This window comes from Citrus sinensis, chromosome 9 (assembly GCF_022201045.2).
Source record: "Citrus sinensis cultivar Valencia sweet orange chromosome 9, DVS_A1.0, whole genome shotgun sequence".
Classification (NCBI taxonomy): domain Eukaryota; kingdom Viridiplantae; phylum Streptophyta; class Magnoliopsida; order Sapindales; family Rutaceae; genus Citrus; species Citrus sinensis.
In genome coordinates, this window is record NC_068564.1 from 16301289 (window position 1) to 16319817 (window position 18529).

Sequence of the window (18529 nt, forward strand, 5' to 3'; positions counted from 1 at the left end):
CTGTTCTTTTGTATTTTTGTTTTTTTTATTCATTTTTATTTTTTTATTTATTTATTTACATCTCCTCAATAATGCTTCCAAATTGCTCCAGCAGTCCTTCTTTGTTCCTGCTTTCAATTCTAATTTATTCCTGAAAAATAGTTATAAGATAAAAATTAACATATTGCGAATTAATTTAACACAAAAAATTATTTGGGGAGTATTAAGATAATTTAGAAATAATGAGCGCATTAATCTACAAAATAAGTGTAAAACTAATGATTTTATATTTATTACACATACACTTTTTAATGTTAATCAAATTTCATAAACTTCATCGTAGAACTTAGATAACAAAACTTCATTTGCTGAAGCATCCACCATCAATCTAGTGTTTGGGTAAGACCATTGTAGAAAGTTTTTAACTATATACAGCCACAATGAGGACATTTCCTGAGTAACTCCTTGAATCTTTCTCATGCATCATGCAAGCTCTCATCTTCAAGTTGATAGAAAGATGTGATCTCATTCCTCAATTTTGCATTCTTGGTAGGTGGTAAGTACTTCATTAAAAATTTGACAACCAATTCATTCCATGTAGTAATTTAGTCAGGTGGTAGAGAGTTTAATCATACTCTTGCTCAATCCCTTAGAGAAAATGGAAAACGTCTGAGTCTTAATGGTTCCTATGATGGTCGAACAATCTTGAAAGCATTCACTTACTTTAAAAAACAGCTTAAGGTGAAGGTAAGGATCTTCTTAAGGTCGTCCATTGAATTGCCCTACTATTTGAAGTATTTGAAACATCATTGGTTTGAGCTCAAAATTAGCAGCTTGTACTTTAGGTCTAACTATTCTTGGATTTATGGCTAGAGGGGTCAACACTGCATAATCTCTAATGGCTCCATCTCTATCATCTAGCACATAGATAATATTGTTGTTCCCTGGTTACCCATGAATAAGATCCCCACTCTAACCTTCTTCACCTCCTTATGCATTGACTGTATTTATTTCTCCTCGAGGGTTCAAATTTCTCATATCTTGCAAATCATCCATGTCGGCAGCAGATCTTAAATTATATGTTCTTTTCTCAATCTCCCTGCAGTTCTTTCAATTTCTGGATCAAACTGGAATTCAATAAGTTTGTATTTGCGCATTCAAAGGTTACTAAAACACTTCTGTCAACACAAAAAACAAATTAAAAGAGAATTAAAAATTTGCACCAACTAAAATTGATTTCACAAATCACAATAAGCATTCAATCCCTGACAACAGTACAAAAAACTTTGTTGATTTACTTACTGCTACTGGTGTCAATGTGCAAGTGTACACAACAACCAAATATAATGATGAGTATTCAAATCATCTCCACAGGGATTGATGCTATAAGACTTACTCCATCAATCTTATCAGTGATTTCAATGTAAATTAAAATAAAATAATTAATGAAACTAATGAACTAACTAAATTAAAAATGCAACAAACAAAATGCAATAAGGAAAATATCCAGTCAAACACGAAGATGTACTCAATAAGAAAGGAGTAGTTGAGTGTTTAAACTCACTTAATGGTATTGACTGTTTTTCCAATTAAGATTTTGTTTTGCTACAGCATCTATTACAGCACTGGGCAAAATCCCTTATACATCCTTAGCTATTGTATGTTTAATATCTCATATCTAAATACAACCTAACAGTGACCAGTTGTTATGCCAGCATTAGATACATCATTATACGTTCTAGGTTCCAATTGCCCTATAAGGTGAATCCCTATGTCTAGTTTTCACTAATCTTAAATCAAATATGTCCCTATTCAAATCGAGATTAACTCAACTTGGGAAACTCAATCTAAAATCATGTATTGTCTTAATTTGTTCCACTAAGTCAGACCTTTTTTACACTCATTCTTAGTTAGTATCCACTAAATAGGTGGCCAACCGAAATAGAAAATTGCAATAAGTAAAATCAAGACAAAATGCAACAACAAATTCAGAGTAACACACATATATCAGTCAGATAACTATTAAGCTTGTTTATCACTCGACTACATCAAAGTTCAGTTCATGATATGTAATAAAACAGTAGCAAAACTCATTTTTGCCATCAAATTCATTCCTATAAAGAAAAGAAAACAAGAAAATAAAGATGAGGAATTTAGTTCCGCTAGATCTTTGCAATCTCTCCTTTTTTTCTCCTTGAACCCCCTGCCGCAACCCTTAACTTTCTCTTATTCTCTCTTTTCTTTTGGCTTTCTCTGTTATTTTTCTTCAGTAACGGCCCCCCCTTTTGTTTCTTTCATGCGTGCTTTTTTATATATCTTGGAATTAGGGCAACCAAAAGCGTATGCCCGCGTGTCTTCTTTTTTTGAAAACCTCGGATTGCAATCTTTTTGTGCCTATCGCTACTTTATCAGTTAGCACGCGTGTAATCTTATATGCAGTTGCTCTCGGATTGTTGCAGCAACAGGTACAGTATCTTCTCTGTTCCAAACTTGTTTTAGTTCCTCTGCAGTTAAGTTCTTTTGTCATCTCTGCAAGTCTGCTGCTGCAGTATTCCATTAATAAAACTTAAGCTTTTTGGTCACCTACAATCACGCACGTAATTAAAGCACAAGGTGATCTAAAATAAAATTAATTTATTAAAATTAAACTTAAATAGATGTTTATGCAAAATGTAACTAAAAATGCAATAATAATACATCATTTATTTTCTAAGTAATATTAGTTTAAGTCTAAAAATTTCTCTTATTTCATAGAGTTATCACATGACTTCTAATTATTTTTTTAAGCCCATGAAGTCATTTCCACACTTTATTTTTTAATCATATATTCACTATCTACATATTAATATTTTAATAGTTAACTTTTTACATTTCCAATGACTTGTCATATATCAATTATTTTTCTTGACCTTACAAAGTCGTTACAAGAATATTCTGTTAGGATAGGGATATTTTCGTACTTTCATGAGTCAACGGCGGTCAATGGTTAAAGATAACGAGTTTTGGGGGGTAGCTTGATGTTTTCAATAGTAAATGGGTAATTTAAAGATTGTCACTTTACTAGGGGGTAGCTCAAAATTAACCCATAAAAATATTTATAATCATGCACTTGGTCACAATCCTCCTTCGAACCACAAGTGACCGTACAAGAACAACATATTAGAACAACCTTTGGTAAAAAAACCATAATCTAAATTATAGGAACATTCATGTTGTATCATCAAGAATCAACATACGAATATGGGAAGCATACTTGAATTCATAATACTTAATTATTCTCTACAGTTGAGTGGTTTGTCTTCTAGATCAACAAGTTCGCTTACAGAATTCTTTAATTTTCTCTATGTATACTCTCTCTGATGATGGGATGTCAAAAAAAATAAAATGATACGTGTGACCTGGAGACCATAACCACTTATATAGACAACGTTTCATGTTGTCTTTCGGTATTTTTACTTCAGCCCATAATAGAAATAAAAATTATCCTTCAAGATTCTACACATTAAAGGCTTATACCCTATTAGATACATTAAAACCCAAATTATTGAGTCCTAATAGATCACTTTTAATTAGACTTAACTTTATATGATAGTTTGTAACATATAATCATTCACATATAAGCCTAAAGTTGGATTAAGGATCCAACAATACTAGATTAAAGATCCCACACCTAACATCTCTGATACCCTTTGTTGAAGTGGTTTGTTGAGTGCAGGAGAATGCATATTTATAAAGAGAAAAATTGTCATTTTGCGCTTCAAATCTCAGTAACATTTCTAATTTTATGTGTTTAAGTCCTTTAAACTTTAATTATGAGTGTTTTATAATAATTTGAGTATTTAATGTATTTCAATCATTTCATGATTAACAAGAAATCAAACAGTAAAACAGATAGTATTTTTGAACTCAAAATAGTTGAAAACCTTAGGAAACGCATAAAGGGCAAAATTATAATTTTAAGATTTTGGCATTGACCAACTGATGTGACATTGACCGATGACGTGGCAGCATCCTATTAAACCAAAAAATATTGATGTGGCATTAACCGATTAAGTGGCATTAATTAATGACATGGAAATATCTTATTAGACCAAAAATGTTGATGTTGTGTTAACCGATGATGTGGCAGCATATTATTGGACTGAATTATAGCCCTGATAACGTGTTCCAGCCAATCAGGGCTTGCCACATGGCACAATCCTGAGCGTTTGAATTGCTTTCTTCAATAGCAATGATTTACCCATTATATCTATAAATAGGGGATCCCTCCCCCCCCAATTCAACAGCTCTGAATCCAAATATAAGCTCTATTTTCTATGATTCTCTCTTTATCTTATACTTTCTATATATTTTAATAAAATTTTGATTTTACCCCTAATTCAATTATAAGTGACTAATTTAGTTTCAAGTTTAAGTTGAAAGTGAAGCTTCAATGTGATATATGGGCTTAATTTGGTAAGTTTATTCATTCTCCATCTCTGATTTATTTGGATTTTTTTACTCATCGTTGACAGACAATAATATTTTTGTCTATATTTTGCACAGTATGCCGATTCCCTAGTACAAGATTATTATTGTTTGGCACAATGAGTACTTTACACCATGTTTATTAACGAAAAACTCCCTTCTAGTATTAGTGAGTTATCTTAACTCAGTATTAATAGAGAATAAATTTAAATTATTTCGTGGACGGTCTTACCACATTGTCGACAGTATGATTATTATCCTTTAGCACAGCGTGCACTTGACATCCATTTAACAAAAGATCATTTTTCCTTGGCATAATGAGCATGTGATACCATATTTACCAAAATGAGGACTAAGAAGAGTAAAAATACCCCATAAACAAATTGGAACTAAAAATGAATACTAAATCCATGGTGAAGTGTTTAATATGAATCCAAAGAATTAATCTCAGTACTGTTCAGAAATCACATCCAATTAATTCAAAAACAAACTTGAAAAATTAACCATGCACATGTTTAAATCTTCCTCCTCGTTGGATTGACATTCGTTATCATAAATCTATACTATAATAGATTCATGGGCTTCTAAGTACAACAAAATTTACACAATATGGGTTGAGATCGGCCAATAACAAGTCAGGAGCATGCATAAATCTGAGACACAGAATCATTTCTTTTTTTTAAAAAAAAAAGTTGGAAGATTATTAAAGAGTGAAGAGTGTTTTACCGAGTGTTTGTGAATTTACTTGCGAGAGCTGGAGTGCAAATGTAAGCGCTGATGACATGGAGAAAAAAAAAAGTATTTTGCTAATAAAAGAGATTTCCAAATCCTTCTTTGGCGAAAGTGATGAACAAGCTTAGTTGGTTTCTTACTTCCATCTTTGTCTCTCACTCTCTCATTATTGTTTGTTAAATTAAGATCTTGCGGCTTCTTGTGTAGTTAGTCAGAAAGATCTATGCTTACTTATATGCTTGGTTGGGAAACTCAATCAGATCTATGACGTAGTGGAGCGAGCACTGAACAACAAGAAATAGGGTGGCTATTGGTGTGATGGAGACTTGGTAGTGAGGTGGCTGTTGGGGAGGCTGAAGGCCTGGCCTAGTGATTGTTCAACGTCGGCGGTGAATTGATTAGCTTGAGGTTCGGTGACGAAAAAATACAAGAAGAGTGGTGGTCAAAGAGATAGTAGTGGCACGAAGAGAAAAAGAGATTGCAACAGTTGTTATATTTATATTTTAATTTTAATCTTTAATTTTTTTAATTTTGGAATTTGACCGGATTTTCGAATTGGATCTAAATCTGATCCAGTCATGAGCTAGAGCAAAAATATTCTTGTATTTTTAGAAAAATTCATAAAATCAGGGGGTCGACATATAATTGCCATTTAGATAATTATGTTGTTCCTTTTATTTTCCATTTTTCATATTTCGTTTTTAATAATTGTTGGACAATTGTACAATAATTCCAAGTATTTATTTATTTCACTGTAGATTTATCTTATTCTCAAACTATGTGAATTTGTAAGGAAAAAAAAAAAAGAGTATCTTTATACTTCGTGGCCTTTTTCTATTGGTTGTCCGATAATAAACCCCCTCAAGAACTGTTAGAATGTTGAGTACTAAAACATTCCTCAAGAAGCGACTTTCATTTCACACACAAAGTGAAAGTGGGAACTGAGAGGAAGAAGAGAAAGAAAAATGTCCAAAACCCAAGTCATAAACGTCAGGATCCTCTTCACAGCAGCCATTTTCCTTCAAATCTGCAATGGGGCTTCAGTTTTAGGCAGTGAAATTGATGTGAATTATGTGATGCCCCAAAGCCAAAGCCAAAGCCAAAGGGTTTGCTCCAAAAGCATTGAAGATTGCTTCACTGATGCAGAATTGATGGAGTCAGAGAGCAGCAGGAGAGTTCTTGTGATGCAAAAGAAGTACATAAGCTATGATACCCTGAGGAGAGACATGGTTCCTTGTGACAAACCAGGTGCTTCGTATTATGAATGTCATTCTGGCCAGGCCAATTCTTACAACAGGGGCTGTCAGATTATTACCAGATGTGCTAGAGGCATAAAAAATTGATTATACATTTGGTATTTTCGCTTTATCTTTTGGGCTTTTCATCTCTTGCTTCATGTTCTGCTTTCTGGGTTTGTTCTGTTGCTTTGGTTAAGTTGTGTACGTACTTGTTGTATCTTTATCTTTATTTGCTATCTTTATAATGCATCTTTATGGGAATTTGTTGACGATGTTGGCCTTTAACTCTTACACTCTCTTGTGAAAAATTGAGGTTCTTGAGATTATAGTTCAATTCATCATTTCTATGGAGTGTTTTGCTTTTTAGGTTATTTCATTCTCACATTTTAACTCAATTGGGAAATTTGTTATGAAGAAAAGATCTTGATAAATATCAAGTATTTAGGAGATTAAAAACTAAAAAAAAAAAAAAAGTCCGAAACTTAAATCTGTTTTTTGGTTTGGGTTCATACTTCAACAATAACTTTTAAGTGGAAAACAGAAGGATTGCACAAGTATACAAGGAGAATGATTGGACTCTCTAGCTTCCTCTCAAAGCAAGTGCTTGCAAAGACAAAGAGCTCATCATACTGTCATATAATTACTATGCACACGTGTTTGGCTCCCACAATCTCAAGAGCTTCTCTGATGAATTTTCAGTCTTTAAAACTATATCGAATTGCCTAGATTAAAGCTGACTATTTTTGTGTCAATCACATGAAGCGTGATTCCATTCTCTGGTTAAATTCTATTAGAACAGCTTCTTCCTTGAGACAACATTGAACTCTTTGGTTCCCAAATTAGTTCAAACTAGCTATTATGGAACTACGAGTTTAGTTCTGATTGATTGGTTTGTGTTCTTGAAAATTGCTTGTTTTCTAATCAAACTAGTTTGTTATGATTTATGGTTTAATTAATTAAGACAAAAAGTAACCAATTGTAAAATGCACAAAAGATGGTAATCGTAAAAATAATTTCTAAGAGTGGCTCTTGGTCATTCTCCCCCATGTTAATAAAGACTCAATGCCTTTTATGACAAACTATTGAAGCACGCTTGCTTTCTCATTCATAAATGTGAAATCTCTTTGTTAATGTGTGGCCTTTCTCATTATTACAAGAGTATTTTTCGTTTGGTAAAACCCTAGCAACTGGGCTATGGCACGTGCCGGACAGCAGAAACAAAAGGTTGAAAATGAAGATGAAAGTTTGTCAGTTCACTCTGAACCTTTCATACTACTAGATGAAGGAAAAAGAAGCTAAATTTTAACTTGACCCATCCGGAGTTATCCTGATATGGCTAGATTGAGGAAATCAAATCATGATCGTTTGAGCAAACTATGAAAATTGACAGTTTCTCTTAGGTCACGAAATCAGCAAGGATAATGCAGTCAAAAGTATTAACCAGTTGATTCATTTGCAAAGGAAAATCAAGTAAAGTTTGTCAATTGCGCAGGCGACATGCTGCTAATGAACATTGTTAATATAAAGTTACTGTTTGAGTAAAATTTCTCATCCTCTCATTGAGTCGAGACCTTTATAGAAGGAAAAACTTGCTCCAGAATTTATTGTAACCCTCAAAGATCATAATTTTGATATTTACTAAAAAGATCAACTGAAAACTAGAGATGTATGACTAGACACTTAAGTAAAACAAAACAGCAAGCTCTTCAACGACCATTTTGCTATTGGGGAACTTAAACTCGGGGAAAGGAGAAGACGATGTCGACAACAAAAATGAAGAAACTTAAAATCCAGTGAGAATAGTGCCAATCAGCCTAACACAATTATTGACTGTATTATAGGTCAATAAATCACTCATTACTCAGGCTGCTAAAAAAAATCTTTTGACAACCTAATGACCATTTCCCTCCAAAATAACAGCTACTTTAAATACGCCAGCCACAGACTGAGAATAGAAGGACATCCTCAACAATGACCTTGAAGAGGTTATAAACTCATTTAACTGCAGCAGTTTTCAAGCAGCAGCTAAATAATTAAATATTACTAACCAAAGCATGTATTTGCAACCTGCAGTCAACAAACCATTAATATGTTTTAACCATGACCGAAAAAATGTCAAACAAATGACGGACGCATAGCAGTGTCAAACATCTTACCTGGCCTGCATAGCTATATAATATGCAATTAAGGGGGCAAGGCTGATAAATAAAAGCCAACATAATAACAAATTCAGTAGTGCTAAACTTCCATCCTTAAAACAAACATAAAACTTTAATTCCTAGTTAAAGCACGCCCAAAAATTGAATAGAATCCCCTTAAAAACCATCATCCCCTCCTCTGTAGTTGACTCTGTAACCGCCACGGTTGCCGCCATAAGATCCATCATTCCCTCCACCATAGCCACCGTCAGAGCGAGGAGGTCTGTCATTGGCAAAAGACACCCGAATGTTTCTCCCATTTAGCTCCTGAAATAGCAGACACACTAGTCAACATATGATTTGATTTAATTAAATGTTTGACATGGCTTTTAACATCTAATATATGACCTGGCCATCCATTGCAGACTGTGCCGAGCTGGCAGATTCATTAGAGTCGTAGGTAACGAACCCAAATCCTCTTGACTTCCCAGATTCTCTCTCAGTAATAACCTTTGCTGTGCACCAAATCAACAACTAAAATGAGGATATGAAACCCAACAAGTACAGCCACACATGATAGGAGAAAAAAAAGTCAAATAAAACCAAAAAACAAAAAGCACTTATCATTACCCAATATATCATAGAACACAGGAACAAATAAGAAGTTGAAAAACAAAATACTAATTACCAGGCATTTAACCAATATTCAAAGTCAAACAGATTGTCACAGATATGTAACTATTTTGACCATATTTGACGGGTAGGACAATGCATAAAATTATACATGCCAAAACCCACCCAAGGCCAACCACACTTGCAGCAACCATCACATAAACCAAAAGACCAAAAAGATTGAATTTACAATTATAAAGTACCATCAATATAAGATTCAAAGTATAACAATGGAACAATTCACAAACAGAATTGATGTAGAGTTTCAATTTAACATCACCTTACCACTTAAAAATAAAAATAAAATGCCAAGAGTAAAAAATTATAAGTAACTAAATCTATTGACTTTACAACGGCATATGAGTTAGTAGAAATACCTTCAGTGATATCGCCAAAGTTGGAAAACGCTTCCTTGAGAGAACTGTCATCGGTTCCCCAAGATAGCCCTACAATCGAAGACAACAGAGTAACTGAATTATAACAAAAAAGTTGAAGCAAATATCTTACGCAAAGCTTATTCTTTGGAAATAATTAAAAACACCTCCAACAAAAAGCTTAGTTTGTGATTGCGACATGAATCGAACCGCATTTATCAAAGATGCCTTTGGAGCCTGGCCATTCTGCCTAACTAGCATCCCAAGTTTGCCACAAAATGCCATTTTTGTCTGTCAACACTGAAAAAAAAAATTAATAATCCCAAATGAATCATTTAATTAAAACGAACCAATATGAGATGCAAACAAAAACAAGATACCAATTGATATCCAAAAAAAATTTTTAAAAATTAACCAGTAGCATAAACAAAATCCCATAAGTTTTTATATATTAACCAGTTAAAACCATCAACCGATAATTGTTCATAAGAGAAAATAATTAAATGACAGAAAGTACAAAATATTGAACCTATTTACAGAAATAAACAAACCCATTATTTAAAATATAGATCCACACAATACAAACCCACAACACAAAAAATGAAATCAAAAATAAAAAGTAAAAATAAAACTCTAAACCCAGTATCCACAAACATAAATACGACGTCGTACCACGTGCAACATACTAAGTTAAAAGAAAAGGAAGTACTAGGGTTTAAGAGAGAAAAGAGAAGCATACCTCTTAAGCAAGAGAAACAGAAGCAAAGGATTTGAAGAGAGGAGGACTGACGATGATGAAGAAACGGCTAGGGTTTAAGGGCTTTCTTTATATATATATATGATTGACACCGACGTCTTTAAAATATCTTCTGGGTTTTAGAGTTGTGAAGGATCCGGGTTTATATCAAGTGCGGCCATTTTTACCGTGTGGTTTCAGGGGTTTGTGCAATTCGGTTGTTGTACTTTTTATAACCCCTTGTCCGGGATTTATCCAATTTTCTTTAGGAGCAATTTTCAGAAACCCTTCTTGAGGTTTGATATAATTTCACTTAGATGGCGAGTTTGATTGTATTCTCACTTACCTCCCCTGCCGTTAGTATACATACGGTTTGACCGTTAGTTGACTTGTAAAATTACTAAAATATCCAAACAACTTAAAACCAAGCCTAGGATTTAGCACCAACAACTTCATACGGATTCTTTTACCAATGAGTGTGTTTATGGACAAAAATAGGGTGTAATACATTTACCTCATCTTCTCTCCAAATTGAACTTAGGTTTGCTCTCCCCATTTTGGCCGAATTTTTCAGAAAGTTGCAGCTCTTGGTACTGACTCTCCTCCATCTATATATTCTACACACACTACACAATACTTGCTTCCCCCCATCCTCCATTAATCAATTAATTTATATTTTTTTTATTTTATCTTTTAATTTTACAGGAAAGGAACAAACATTATCTCAAGCTCAGCTGGTCTTTTAATTAATTACTACTGTAAGTACTCAATATTTAGGCTAAAAAGTTGGATTCAACCCATCTCCTTCTTCCTTTTATATAAATCTTTTTTCTTTTTCTTTTTTAACCATATTTATTTATATCGAAATGAAATGAAATGATATTGATAGCTAGATGAGTGTAAGATTGACTACAGATGAGTATTAGGATTGATTGTTGTGTAAATATAAAAAACAGTTTAATTAAATTGGTAGGTAAAAAATGGCACATGAGGTGTTCGACAAAATGTCTATTATGGTTTGTTTGTCTCATTTTAAGTAAATTAAGTAGAATGACACATTGATGGGAAGATAAAATTTGTAAGCTTATCATGCAGCACAAAAAATCTGCGAAAAAACGAGACAAAAAAAATTTACGAAGTTTGCAGCTTTGTCGCGCGCGCGCGACAAGCCCTTTGGCGCGCGCTATGGGCACTGTCGCGCGCGCGACAAGTGTCCATTGGGCGCGCTTTGCTTTGCTGTCCCGCATGCCCCATTTTATGTTGCCATTGCGCGCGTGACATGCAGTCATTTATTTTTAATTTTTTATTTAAGTTTCTTCTAAAGGAACATGCGGTGATGGCTTTTATTGGTAGTATTTTTATTTGTCCCATGAAATTGGTCTGTAATGTTAAGCGACAAGTTCTTGTCTCCCGTGCGACAATCTTGTCTTACAAAATTGTAGAAAGATGTTTATGTGTTTATTTGTAATATTTTGAGCTATGATTTTGATTAATGAATAAAAAATTGGATTTGCAGATATAATGGCCAAGAAGCCGTGGTCTAAGCGTAATCCACCCGGTCCAACAAAGGAACCAGGCAGGATGAAGATTCCGGCATCGGAACATTTCCCCGGGCGTATTACAAATACCTATAAATTTGGAAATGTCATAGAAGCCATCAAGAGGAAGTTGACGAGACAACAATTAAGATTATTCAAGAAAGACATTTTTGGCCAGTTCGCAAAAATGGATGCCTATGTCTTCAATGGCGTAATTGTGCACAACGCATTACTTAGGCAAGTAGCACATGATAAGCATGATGAAGATCAGATGTGGTTTGAATTCTGTGGCCAATTAGCACGATTATCAATCGGTGAGTGGTGTTTAGTTACTGGACTTAAGTATGGTGTATACGACATACACATAAAAGTAAAGGTTGAGGTACAACATAGGTTATGTGATTTATATTTTGATGAGGATCTAGGAGCGACCCTTAAAGAATTTGACGCAAGATTTGAAGCTTTGAACTTTAATGACATAGACGATGTTGATGCGCTAAAGATCGCGCTGTATTATTTTGCGGATAGAGTGCTCAATGGAAGAAAAGATGAGCGTAAACTAAATTCAAAGTTGCTATACGAAGTCGATGATCTTGAGTACTTTAGAAGTCTTCCATGGGGTCGTTCCTTTTGGCAAACTGTATACGACAATTTGGATACCGCGCTGAATCAAAAATCAGAGCTTTTCCAGGATTTTAGTCTTAAAGAAGTGAAGTACAACATTTATGACTTTTCTCTTAGGGTGCAGGTGCGTTGAAAAGACTAAAAGTTATGCTTGTTTTGTTATGTACTTTATAATTATTAAGGTTGTTTTGCTTCCGAAATTTATATTTTCACTTGGTACAGGCTTCGTTGTTCGAAGTATGTGAAGGGTTTCTAAACGAAAAGTGGGCCATCAAAACCAAAAAGAAGACTCCGCGTATATTGAAGTGGGAAGGTGTTTCATCCACAAGAATATGTTTTACTGAGGTTTATAAATTTTTCAACGACAAGACTCGTATTGTAAGTATTACGTATATTTTTACATTGGTTGCGAAGATTTAGTAAATTATAGATAGTTCGGTTTATCAAAAATTTCGATTTCTTTATGCACAGGGAGTTGTTAAACAAACCCTCAATCCAACCACGCACGAGAAGGACGCGCTATTGTGGAAAAGCGTGCAGGATTACACGAAACGATTCCCACAGTGGGTGTATAATGTAATAAAATTATTCAATTTAGTTATAACGTTATGTTACCAATGTCAAACTGTTGCAAGTTGTATAATTTGTTTTTGTTATTTTTGTTGCAGCATCAGCCCAACACGTGCGTGCCGCCCATCGAAGAGGACAAAAATAAGACACCAGTTGGTGATGAATATGAAGCAGATGTTGAGCCATCTGTTCATGACAAATATAAAGTCGACGTCTCGCATGAGGTTATATGTTATTTTCGGCATTTTAACTATTTGTTTCACGAAAGTGTAGGATTTAATAAATTATACATAAAGTTTTTTTGATTTAATAAATTATACATAAAGTTTTTTTTTCTATGATCACAGACAAAAGCAAAGGTTTCCCATGATGATGTCAGCTATTGAATAGAGAGGATTGATCATTCCATTATTGACATGAAAGAAATGATGAATACGATGTTGTCTGAAGCTGCGGCTGAGCGTAAGGAGCAGAGACAATTTAGAAAAGAATAGAGAGAGTTTAGATACAAGCAGAGATAGTTTGCGAAATCTGTTACGGAGTTTATTAATTCATATACCGGCAATTCATTCAATCGCTCCTACAGTGATACCCCAATGAGTAACTCTTACACGGTGAGCTATTTAAATAATTGTTCCTTTTGGTTGACTACATTGTAACTACAGTACTTGACAATAACAGTTTTTTATTGTTGACAGGGCCCTAACGATGTTGGAGATCAATATGAGCACACCCCGATGTCATTGTATAGTTTATATGGGGACTTAAACGATGACAGCGTGCAAATCCTCAAGGAAGCACATCCCGGCATTAGCAAATTTGGCCGTCTATATAGGACGTCACATGTCCTTAGAAGTCCATACTTACACACTTACAAGCGAGTAAGGGGCATTAAGAGTCTCCCCACCGCAGAGCCGACGAATGGCGAGATTGACGAAAGGTTGATTGTCGATATCAATCCACTTAGAGTATTGGATGATCCGACACTATTTCATGAGTTTGAGCAATGGCTTGTTGGTAACGTTGCAGTTGATCGTGAGATCCGTCAATCGATGCAATTTTATAGAACATTGTTGGGGAAAGACTCAATGGGGTGGCTAAGTGATGAGGTAATTATTGTTAATCTTTATTTAATTTACTTATGATTAAATTAAGTTGGTTTTTTGACATATGTATTTGCCACGTGCAGCATATCCATGAATACTACCGGTTGATAAGTGAAAAGCAGCAGCAATATCCAAATGCCTTGTATCAACGTTGCACTCATACAGATGTCTTTTTTTGGGTAAGACACTTGCAGTTCTAATCATCGATTTACTACCCTATAATAAAATATAACATTGAAATATTTGATTGCGATGAATTCAATAGGTTTTTTTGAAGGCTCAGTGGAATAACAGTGATTGTGATCTACATTCATTAGATTATACCAGGCTGAACACTTACATTGACGGTCAGGAAGACACGAAATCAAAACCATTTGCGAACGTTGATATGGTGTGTGTTCCTACATGGTTCAATATATTTCTGATAATAGTAATTTCAAGATTTTATGATGTCTTCACATTGGATACAAATTCTTATGGCCATCTACAGGTTTTAATTCCAATTAACTTGGAAGACAACCATTGGGTTGTAGCTCGGGTAGACTTCCGGCGCAAGTTGATCTCTATCTATGACTCAATGAAGGAGTTTCGCGAGGACAAAACATATGGTCAGCTTTTGAAGCTACTTCAAGTTATCTTTCCCCCAATGGCTCGAAGATGTTGAGTTTTACCACATCCGGCCAAACTTACGTAGTGCAGAACCCTGGAAACTGGTGACCGTTGATGATGTGCCTCAACAACAGCCCGGAAGCGGCGATTGTGGGGTGTTTATGTTAATGTTTACGATGTACTTAATGTTCAAGGTACAATTTAATTTTGACAGTTGGCATGGACATTATTTTAGGAGGAAGATTGCCATTGACATATTTAACGGTGATATTATGTTATAAATGATATATTACTCTTTTATATTAATTATTGAATCTTGTGTCGACCGAACTGAAAATTCATATATTTAAGATTGTTATTATATCTGTTTTGATACCTTGTGTTAATGAGTTGATTGTTGAGATGTTGGTTGGTGAGAATCTGTGTTGTGTTATAGGTTAATAGCAGCTTGTGTCAAATATTGGTGGTTTGGTCTTTGTAGCAAAATTGAATCCTTTGCTGGTGGAGACTGGTATAGTCCGTTCCTGAGTGAAGTAAATTATGTTTTTGTTGTTTTTAATTTCACCTCTAAGCAAACATCCTATAATTTAGGGAGACAATATTTATCTCCCGAGAGACGAGCAGTCGTCGCTCCAACTTTTGGATAAAAGCATTCTGAAATTTGGGGAGACAACACTGTAGCACAGGAAACATCAGCTTGTCTCCCTAAATTTCAGAATACTTGTTTCGAAATTACAAAACAAGCATTCTGAAATTTGAGGAGACAAGCGGTTGTCTCCCATGCGACAATGCTTGTCTCCCCAAATTTCAGAATGCTTGGCTCGAAATTGCAAAAACAATCATTCTGAAATTTGGGGAGACAAGCATTGTCGCACAGGAGACAACCGCTTGTCTCCTCAAATTTCAGAATGCTTGTTTTGCAATTTCGAAACAAGTATTCTGAAATTTAGGGAGACAGTTGTTGTCTCCCGTGCGACAATGATATCTCCCCAAATTTCAGAATGTTTACCTAGAGGTGAAATAAAAAACAACAAAAACATAATTTACTTCTCTCAGCAATAGACTATACTCTCCATCAAGTTGTTTGTCACCTAACCGACAATACAAAAAACAAACATTTTAATTTATGCCGAAACCTAAAAAACATTAATATCAGTTAATTAAATTGAAAAATAACACTAATAAGAACTGACACTATCACTTAAATAATAGTCACATGTGCATTTCATCAGCCTATACATCTAGCAATCGCCCATATATACAAAAAGAACAAAAATAATAACTACAGTAACAGTGTGCCATGATAGATAGTTGAGTTATACTTTATACATGGCATTGTCACTATGTTAGTATAACATTTATACAAAATATACAAAAACTCAATCTTGTGCCTATGACTGAGTACAAAAAGATGATACGACATCTCAATTGCCTTGATTGTACTGAAAAGGTGTTGTATCATCAGATCCCTCAAAAGAATGTATTGTATGAGATGAGTTCGGGTGCTGCTATCTTTACAAAAAATGAGACATTTGTGCTACTGACATGCTGCTGAATGCACTGTACTTCATACTTATTACTCTTCAATTAATTGTCTTTCAATTGTAAATATACATAATTAGAAGATTATCTAATTTTCATGTATATATTATTTCATCACTTTAAACAAAATATAAATGAGATTATTAGGATAATACCATGTCCAATGACACTGGACTGAGTTGACACCATGTTTTCAATAGATGCAGCATTTAAAGTAATGCCATCATCAGCATACTTTAAACCAGAGCAACGACCTTTTCCCTATATATATATATATTAGTGGTTGATATGTTGGAGGATAAATAGTAATGCATAAAAATAAACAACAAAATTGTAATCACTCACCTTTGCTGAATTTCGCTTCAGTTCCACTTTCTTCAACTTCAAACACTGCATAGGTGCCTTACAATCCGTCTTATTGTGGCCCCACTGACCACATCTCGAGCATTTCACACTGGAACTCATTTTGAAGGACTTTGCTTCACCCAATTTTTTCTCTCTCTTGGTCTGAGGCCTACCAGCACATCAACTGATAATTGGTGGTTGAAGATTATTGTGCAGAAGTAGAGGCCATTTACTCTCATCAGGCACTAGATATAATTGGTGAGAATAAGTGTTCTGAAATGATATTTTCTTCAACAATGGGTGGACATAGTCATTCACGTTGAACCTCGTGGCATCAATGCAACAAATTGCATATTTGCAAGGCAGCCCTGATATGTCCCACTCATTGCAATCACAATGTTTTCCTAACAAATCTACAACAATCCTCTTGGACACATCTTCCATGACCTCAAATGTCTGGTTGTGACCAAATATCACAGTCAATGATCTAGCCGCCTCCTTTTTTCTCGTAACTCGCCTCCTGACAACTGGAGGCAACTCATCCTGCCAAGTGAGAACTTCTTGTTGTCTCGTGTGAATGAGTGTCATCAATTTCCTCCTAATTTCTTCAAGCATTCGGAGGATCGGCATGCCTCTATAATTTTTTATCTAGTTGTTGAAAGACTCGGACATGTTATTGGTGACATGGTTACTTTTAGTATGGGCAGGGAAACAATGCTTCGCCTAACAAACCACTGGTATTTGCATCAACCAATCATGTCCAGCGGGACTGATTTCATTCAACTCAGCCATATGTCTTCTAAAATCAGAAACATTTGCACTTCTACACTCTTGCCAGAATGGTTTCTTAAGCAAAACACCAGGAAATTTTTCCTTGAAGTTAGCATAAATGTGTCTACAAAAAATATCTCTTCAAAGTATGAGGAAAGACCTTGTCTAATGCATTTAGTATCCCCTTTTGTCTGTCACTCATAAAACACAAACCTTCCCCATAATTGCAGCCTATTTGTTCATATAATTTCTCTATAAAATACACCCAAGACTCTGTGTTTTCATTTTCTACTACACATATAGCCAATGGGTAAATACCATAATTGGCATCCACACTAACTGCAGACAGCAACACTCCCTTATAAGGTCCTTTTAGAAAACAACCATCAATGCCTATGAATTGCCTACAACCCCCAAAGAATCCCCTTCTGCTTGCATCAAAGAACACAAAGAATCTCTTAAAATAAGGATCCACGCTACCCCCTAACGAATCTTCATCTAATGATATAGTGGATCCAGGATTCGAAGCAAGTATGGCATGCATATACCTGAATAGTTTGGTGTAGCTTGCTTTATGGTCTTGTCCCAACAGTTCTAATGCTTTGTTTCTTGCTCGATATAGCCTTTGATTGCAACAAGTTATCCCATATCTTATGAACAGTTCTGATGCAATGACATCAATTGGCAGTTAAGTATTAGCCCTGAACAGATAAAGAAAGGAAATAGATATCCATGTTGATGTTGCTTTGTAATTCTCGGTGTTTCTTACACAAGAATGCTCTGAACAGTATGTCTTGATCTGAAAATGACCTTTATTCCAGTAGTGTTAGCCTATATGGCTATAAATATTGATTTTGATGATAACAAACCACATGTATTTTAAAAGCTTTGATAATGTTTTTAAAGTTTTCGGATTTGGACTTATTTGAAATTATTTAAATATTTTTGGGGTCATTATATAATTTCACAAAGTTTGGGCAAAGTCATAATTTCATAAAGTTTTGGGATTAACGAAGCATTACTTAAAAATTCTGAAATTGAACCTATTTGTAAAGTTTCATAACGTTTTGGGCCATACTATAATTTTT

The 18529-nt window shown here is 34.6% G+C and overlaps 3 protein-coding genes and 1 non-coding gene across 6 annotated transcripts; 3 read left to right on the forward strand and 1 right to left on the reverse strand.

The window, feature by feature from the left end:
* The first annotated feature begins 411 nt into the window (after positions 1-411).
* Positions 412-518, forward strand: LOC127900206 (small nucleolar RNA R71). Its single transcript, XR_008052215.1, has one exon. It is a non-coding gene; the product is annotated as a small nucleolar RNA R71 (small nucleolar RNA).
* Positions 519-8489: 7971 nt separating this feature from the next.
* Positions 8490-10506, reverse strand: LOC102623019 (glycine-rich RNA-binding protein 2, mitochondrial). Of its 2 annotated transcripts, none has more exons than XM_006489783.4 (5): positions 10340-10506; positions 9768-9891; positions 9604-9672; positions 8963-9069; positions 8490-8881 (listed from the first exon to the last, which is right to left on the reverse strand). In XM_006489783.4, the coding sequence occupies exons 2-5, from the start codon at positions 9883-9885 to the stop codon at positions 8732-8734; spliced, it is 444 nt and encodes a 147-aa protein (XP_006489846.1). In that variant the 5' UTR covers positions 9886-9891; positions 10340-10506; the 3' UTR covers positions 8490-8731. The 2 variants fall into 2 exon arrangements, with proteins under 2 accessions (XP_006489846.1, XP_006489847.1); XM_006489784.4 differs by having other exon boundaries at positions 9768-9900; positions 10340-10504.
* A 289-nt stretch (positions 10507-10795) lies between these two features.
* LOC127900010 (uncharacterized) lies at positions 10796-13564 on the forward strand. The gene is made up of 7 exons (XM_052434268.1): positions 10796-10926; positions 11042-11094; positions 11853-12622; positions 12721-12876; positions 12970-13074; positions 13167-13292; positions 13416-13564. The coding sequence occupies exons 3-7, from the start codon at positions 11858-11860 to the stop codon at positions 13452-13454; spliced, it is 1191 nt and encodes a 396-aa protein (XP_052290228.1). The 5' UTR covers positions 10796-10926; positions 11042-11094; positions 11853-11857; the 3' UTR covers positions 13455-13564.
* On the forward strand, positions 13543-15103 carry LOC127900011 (uncharacterized). Of its 2 annotated transcripts, XM_052434270.1 has the most exons (5): positions 13543-13682; positions 13767-14177; positions 14258-14353; positions 14440-14565; positions 14665-15103. In XM_052434270.1, exons 1-5 carry the CDS (start codon positions 13665-13667, stop codon positions 14836-14838), a joined length of 825 nt encoding a protein of 274 aa, XP_052290230.1. In that variant the 5' UTR covers positions 13543-13664; the 3' UTR covers positions 14839-15103. The 2 variants fall into 2 exon arrangements, with proteins under 2 accessions (XP_052290230.1, XP_052290229.1); XM_052434269.1 differs by having other exon boundaries at positions 14440-15103.
* Positions 15104-18529: the final 3426 nt, after the last annotated feature.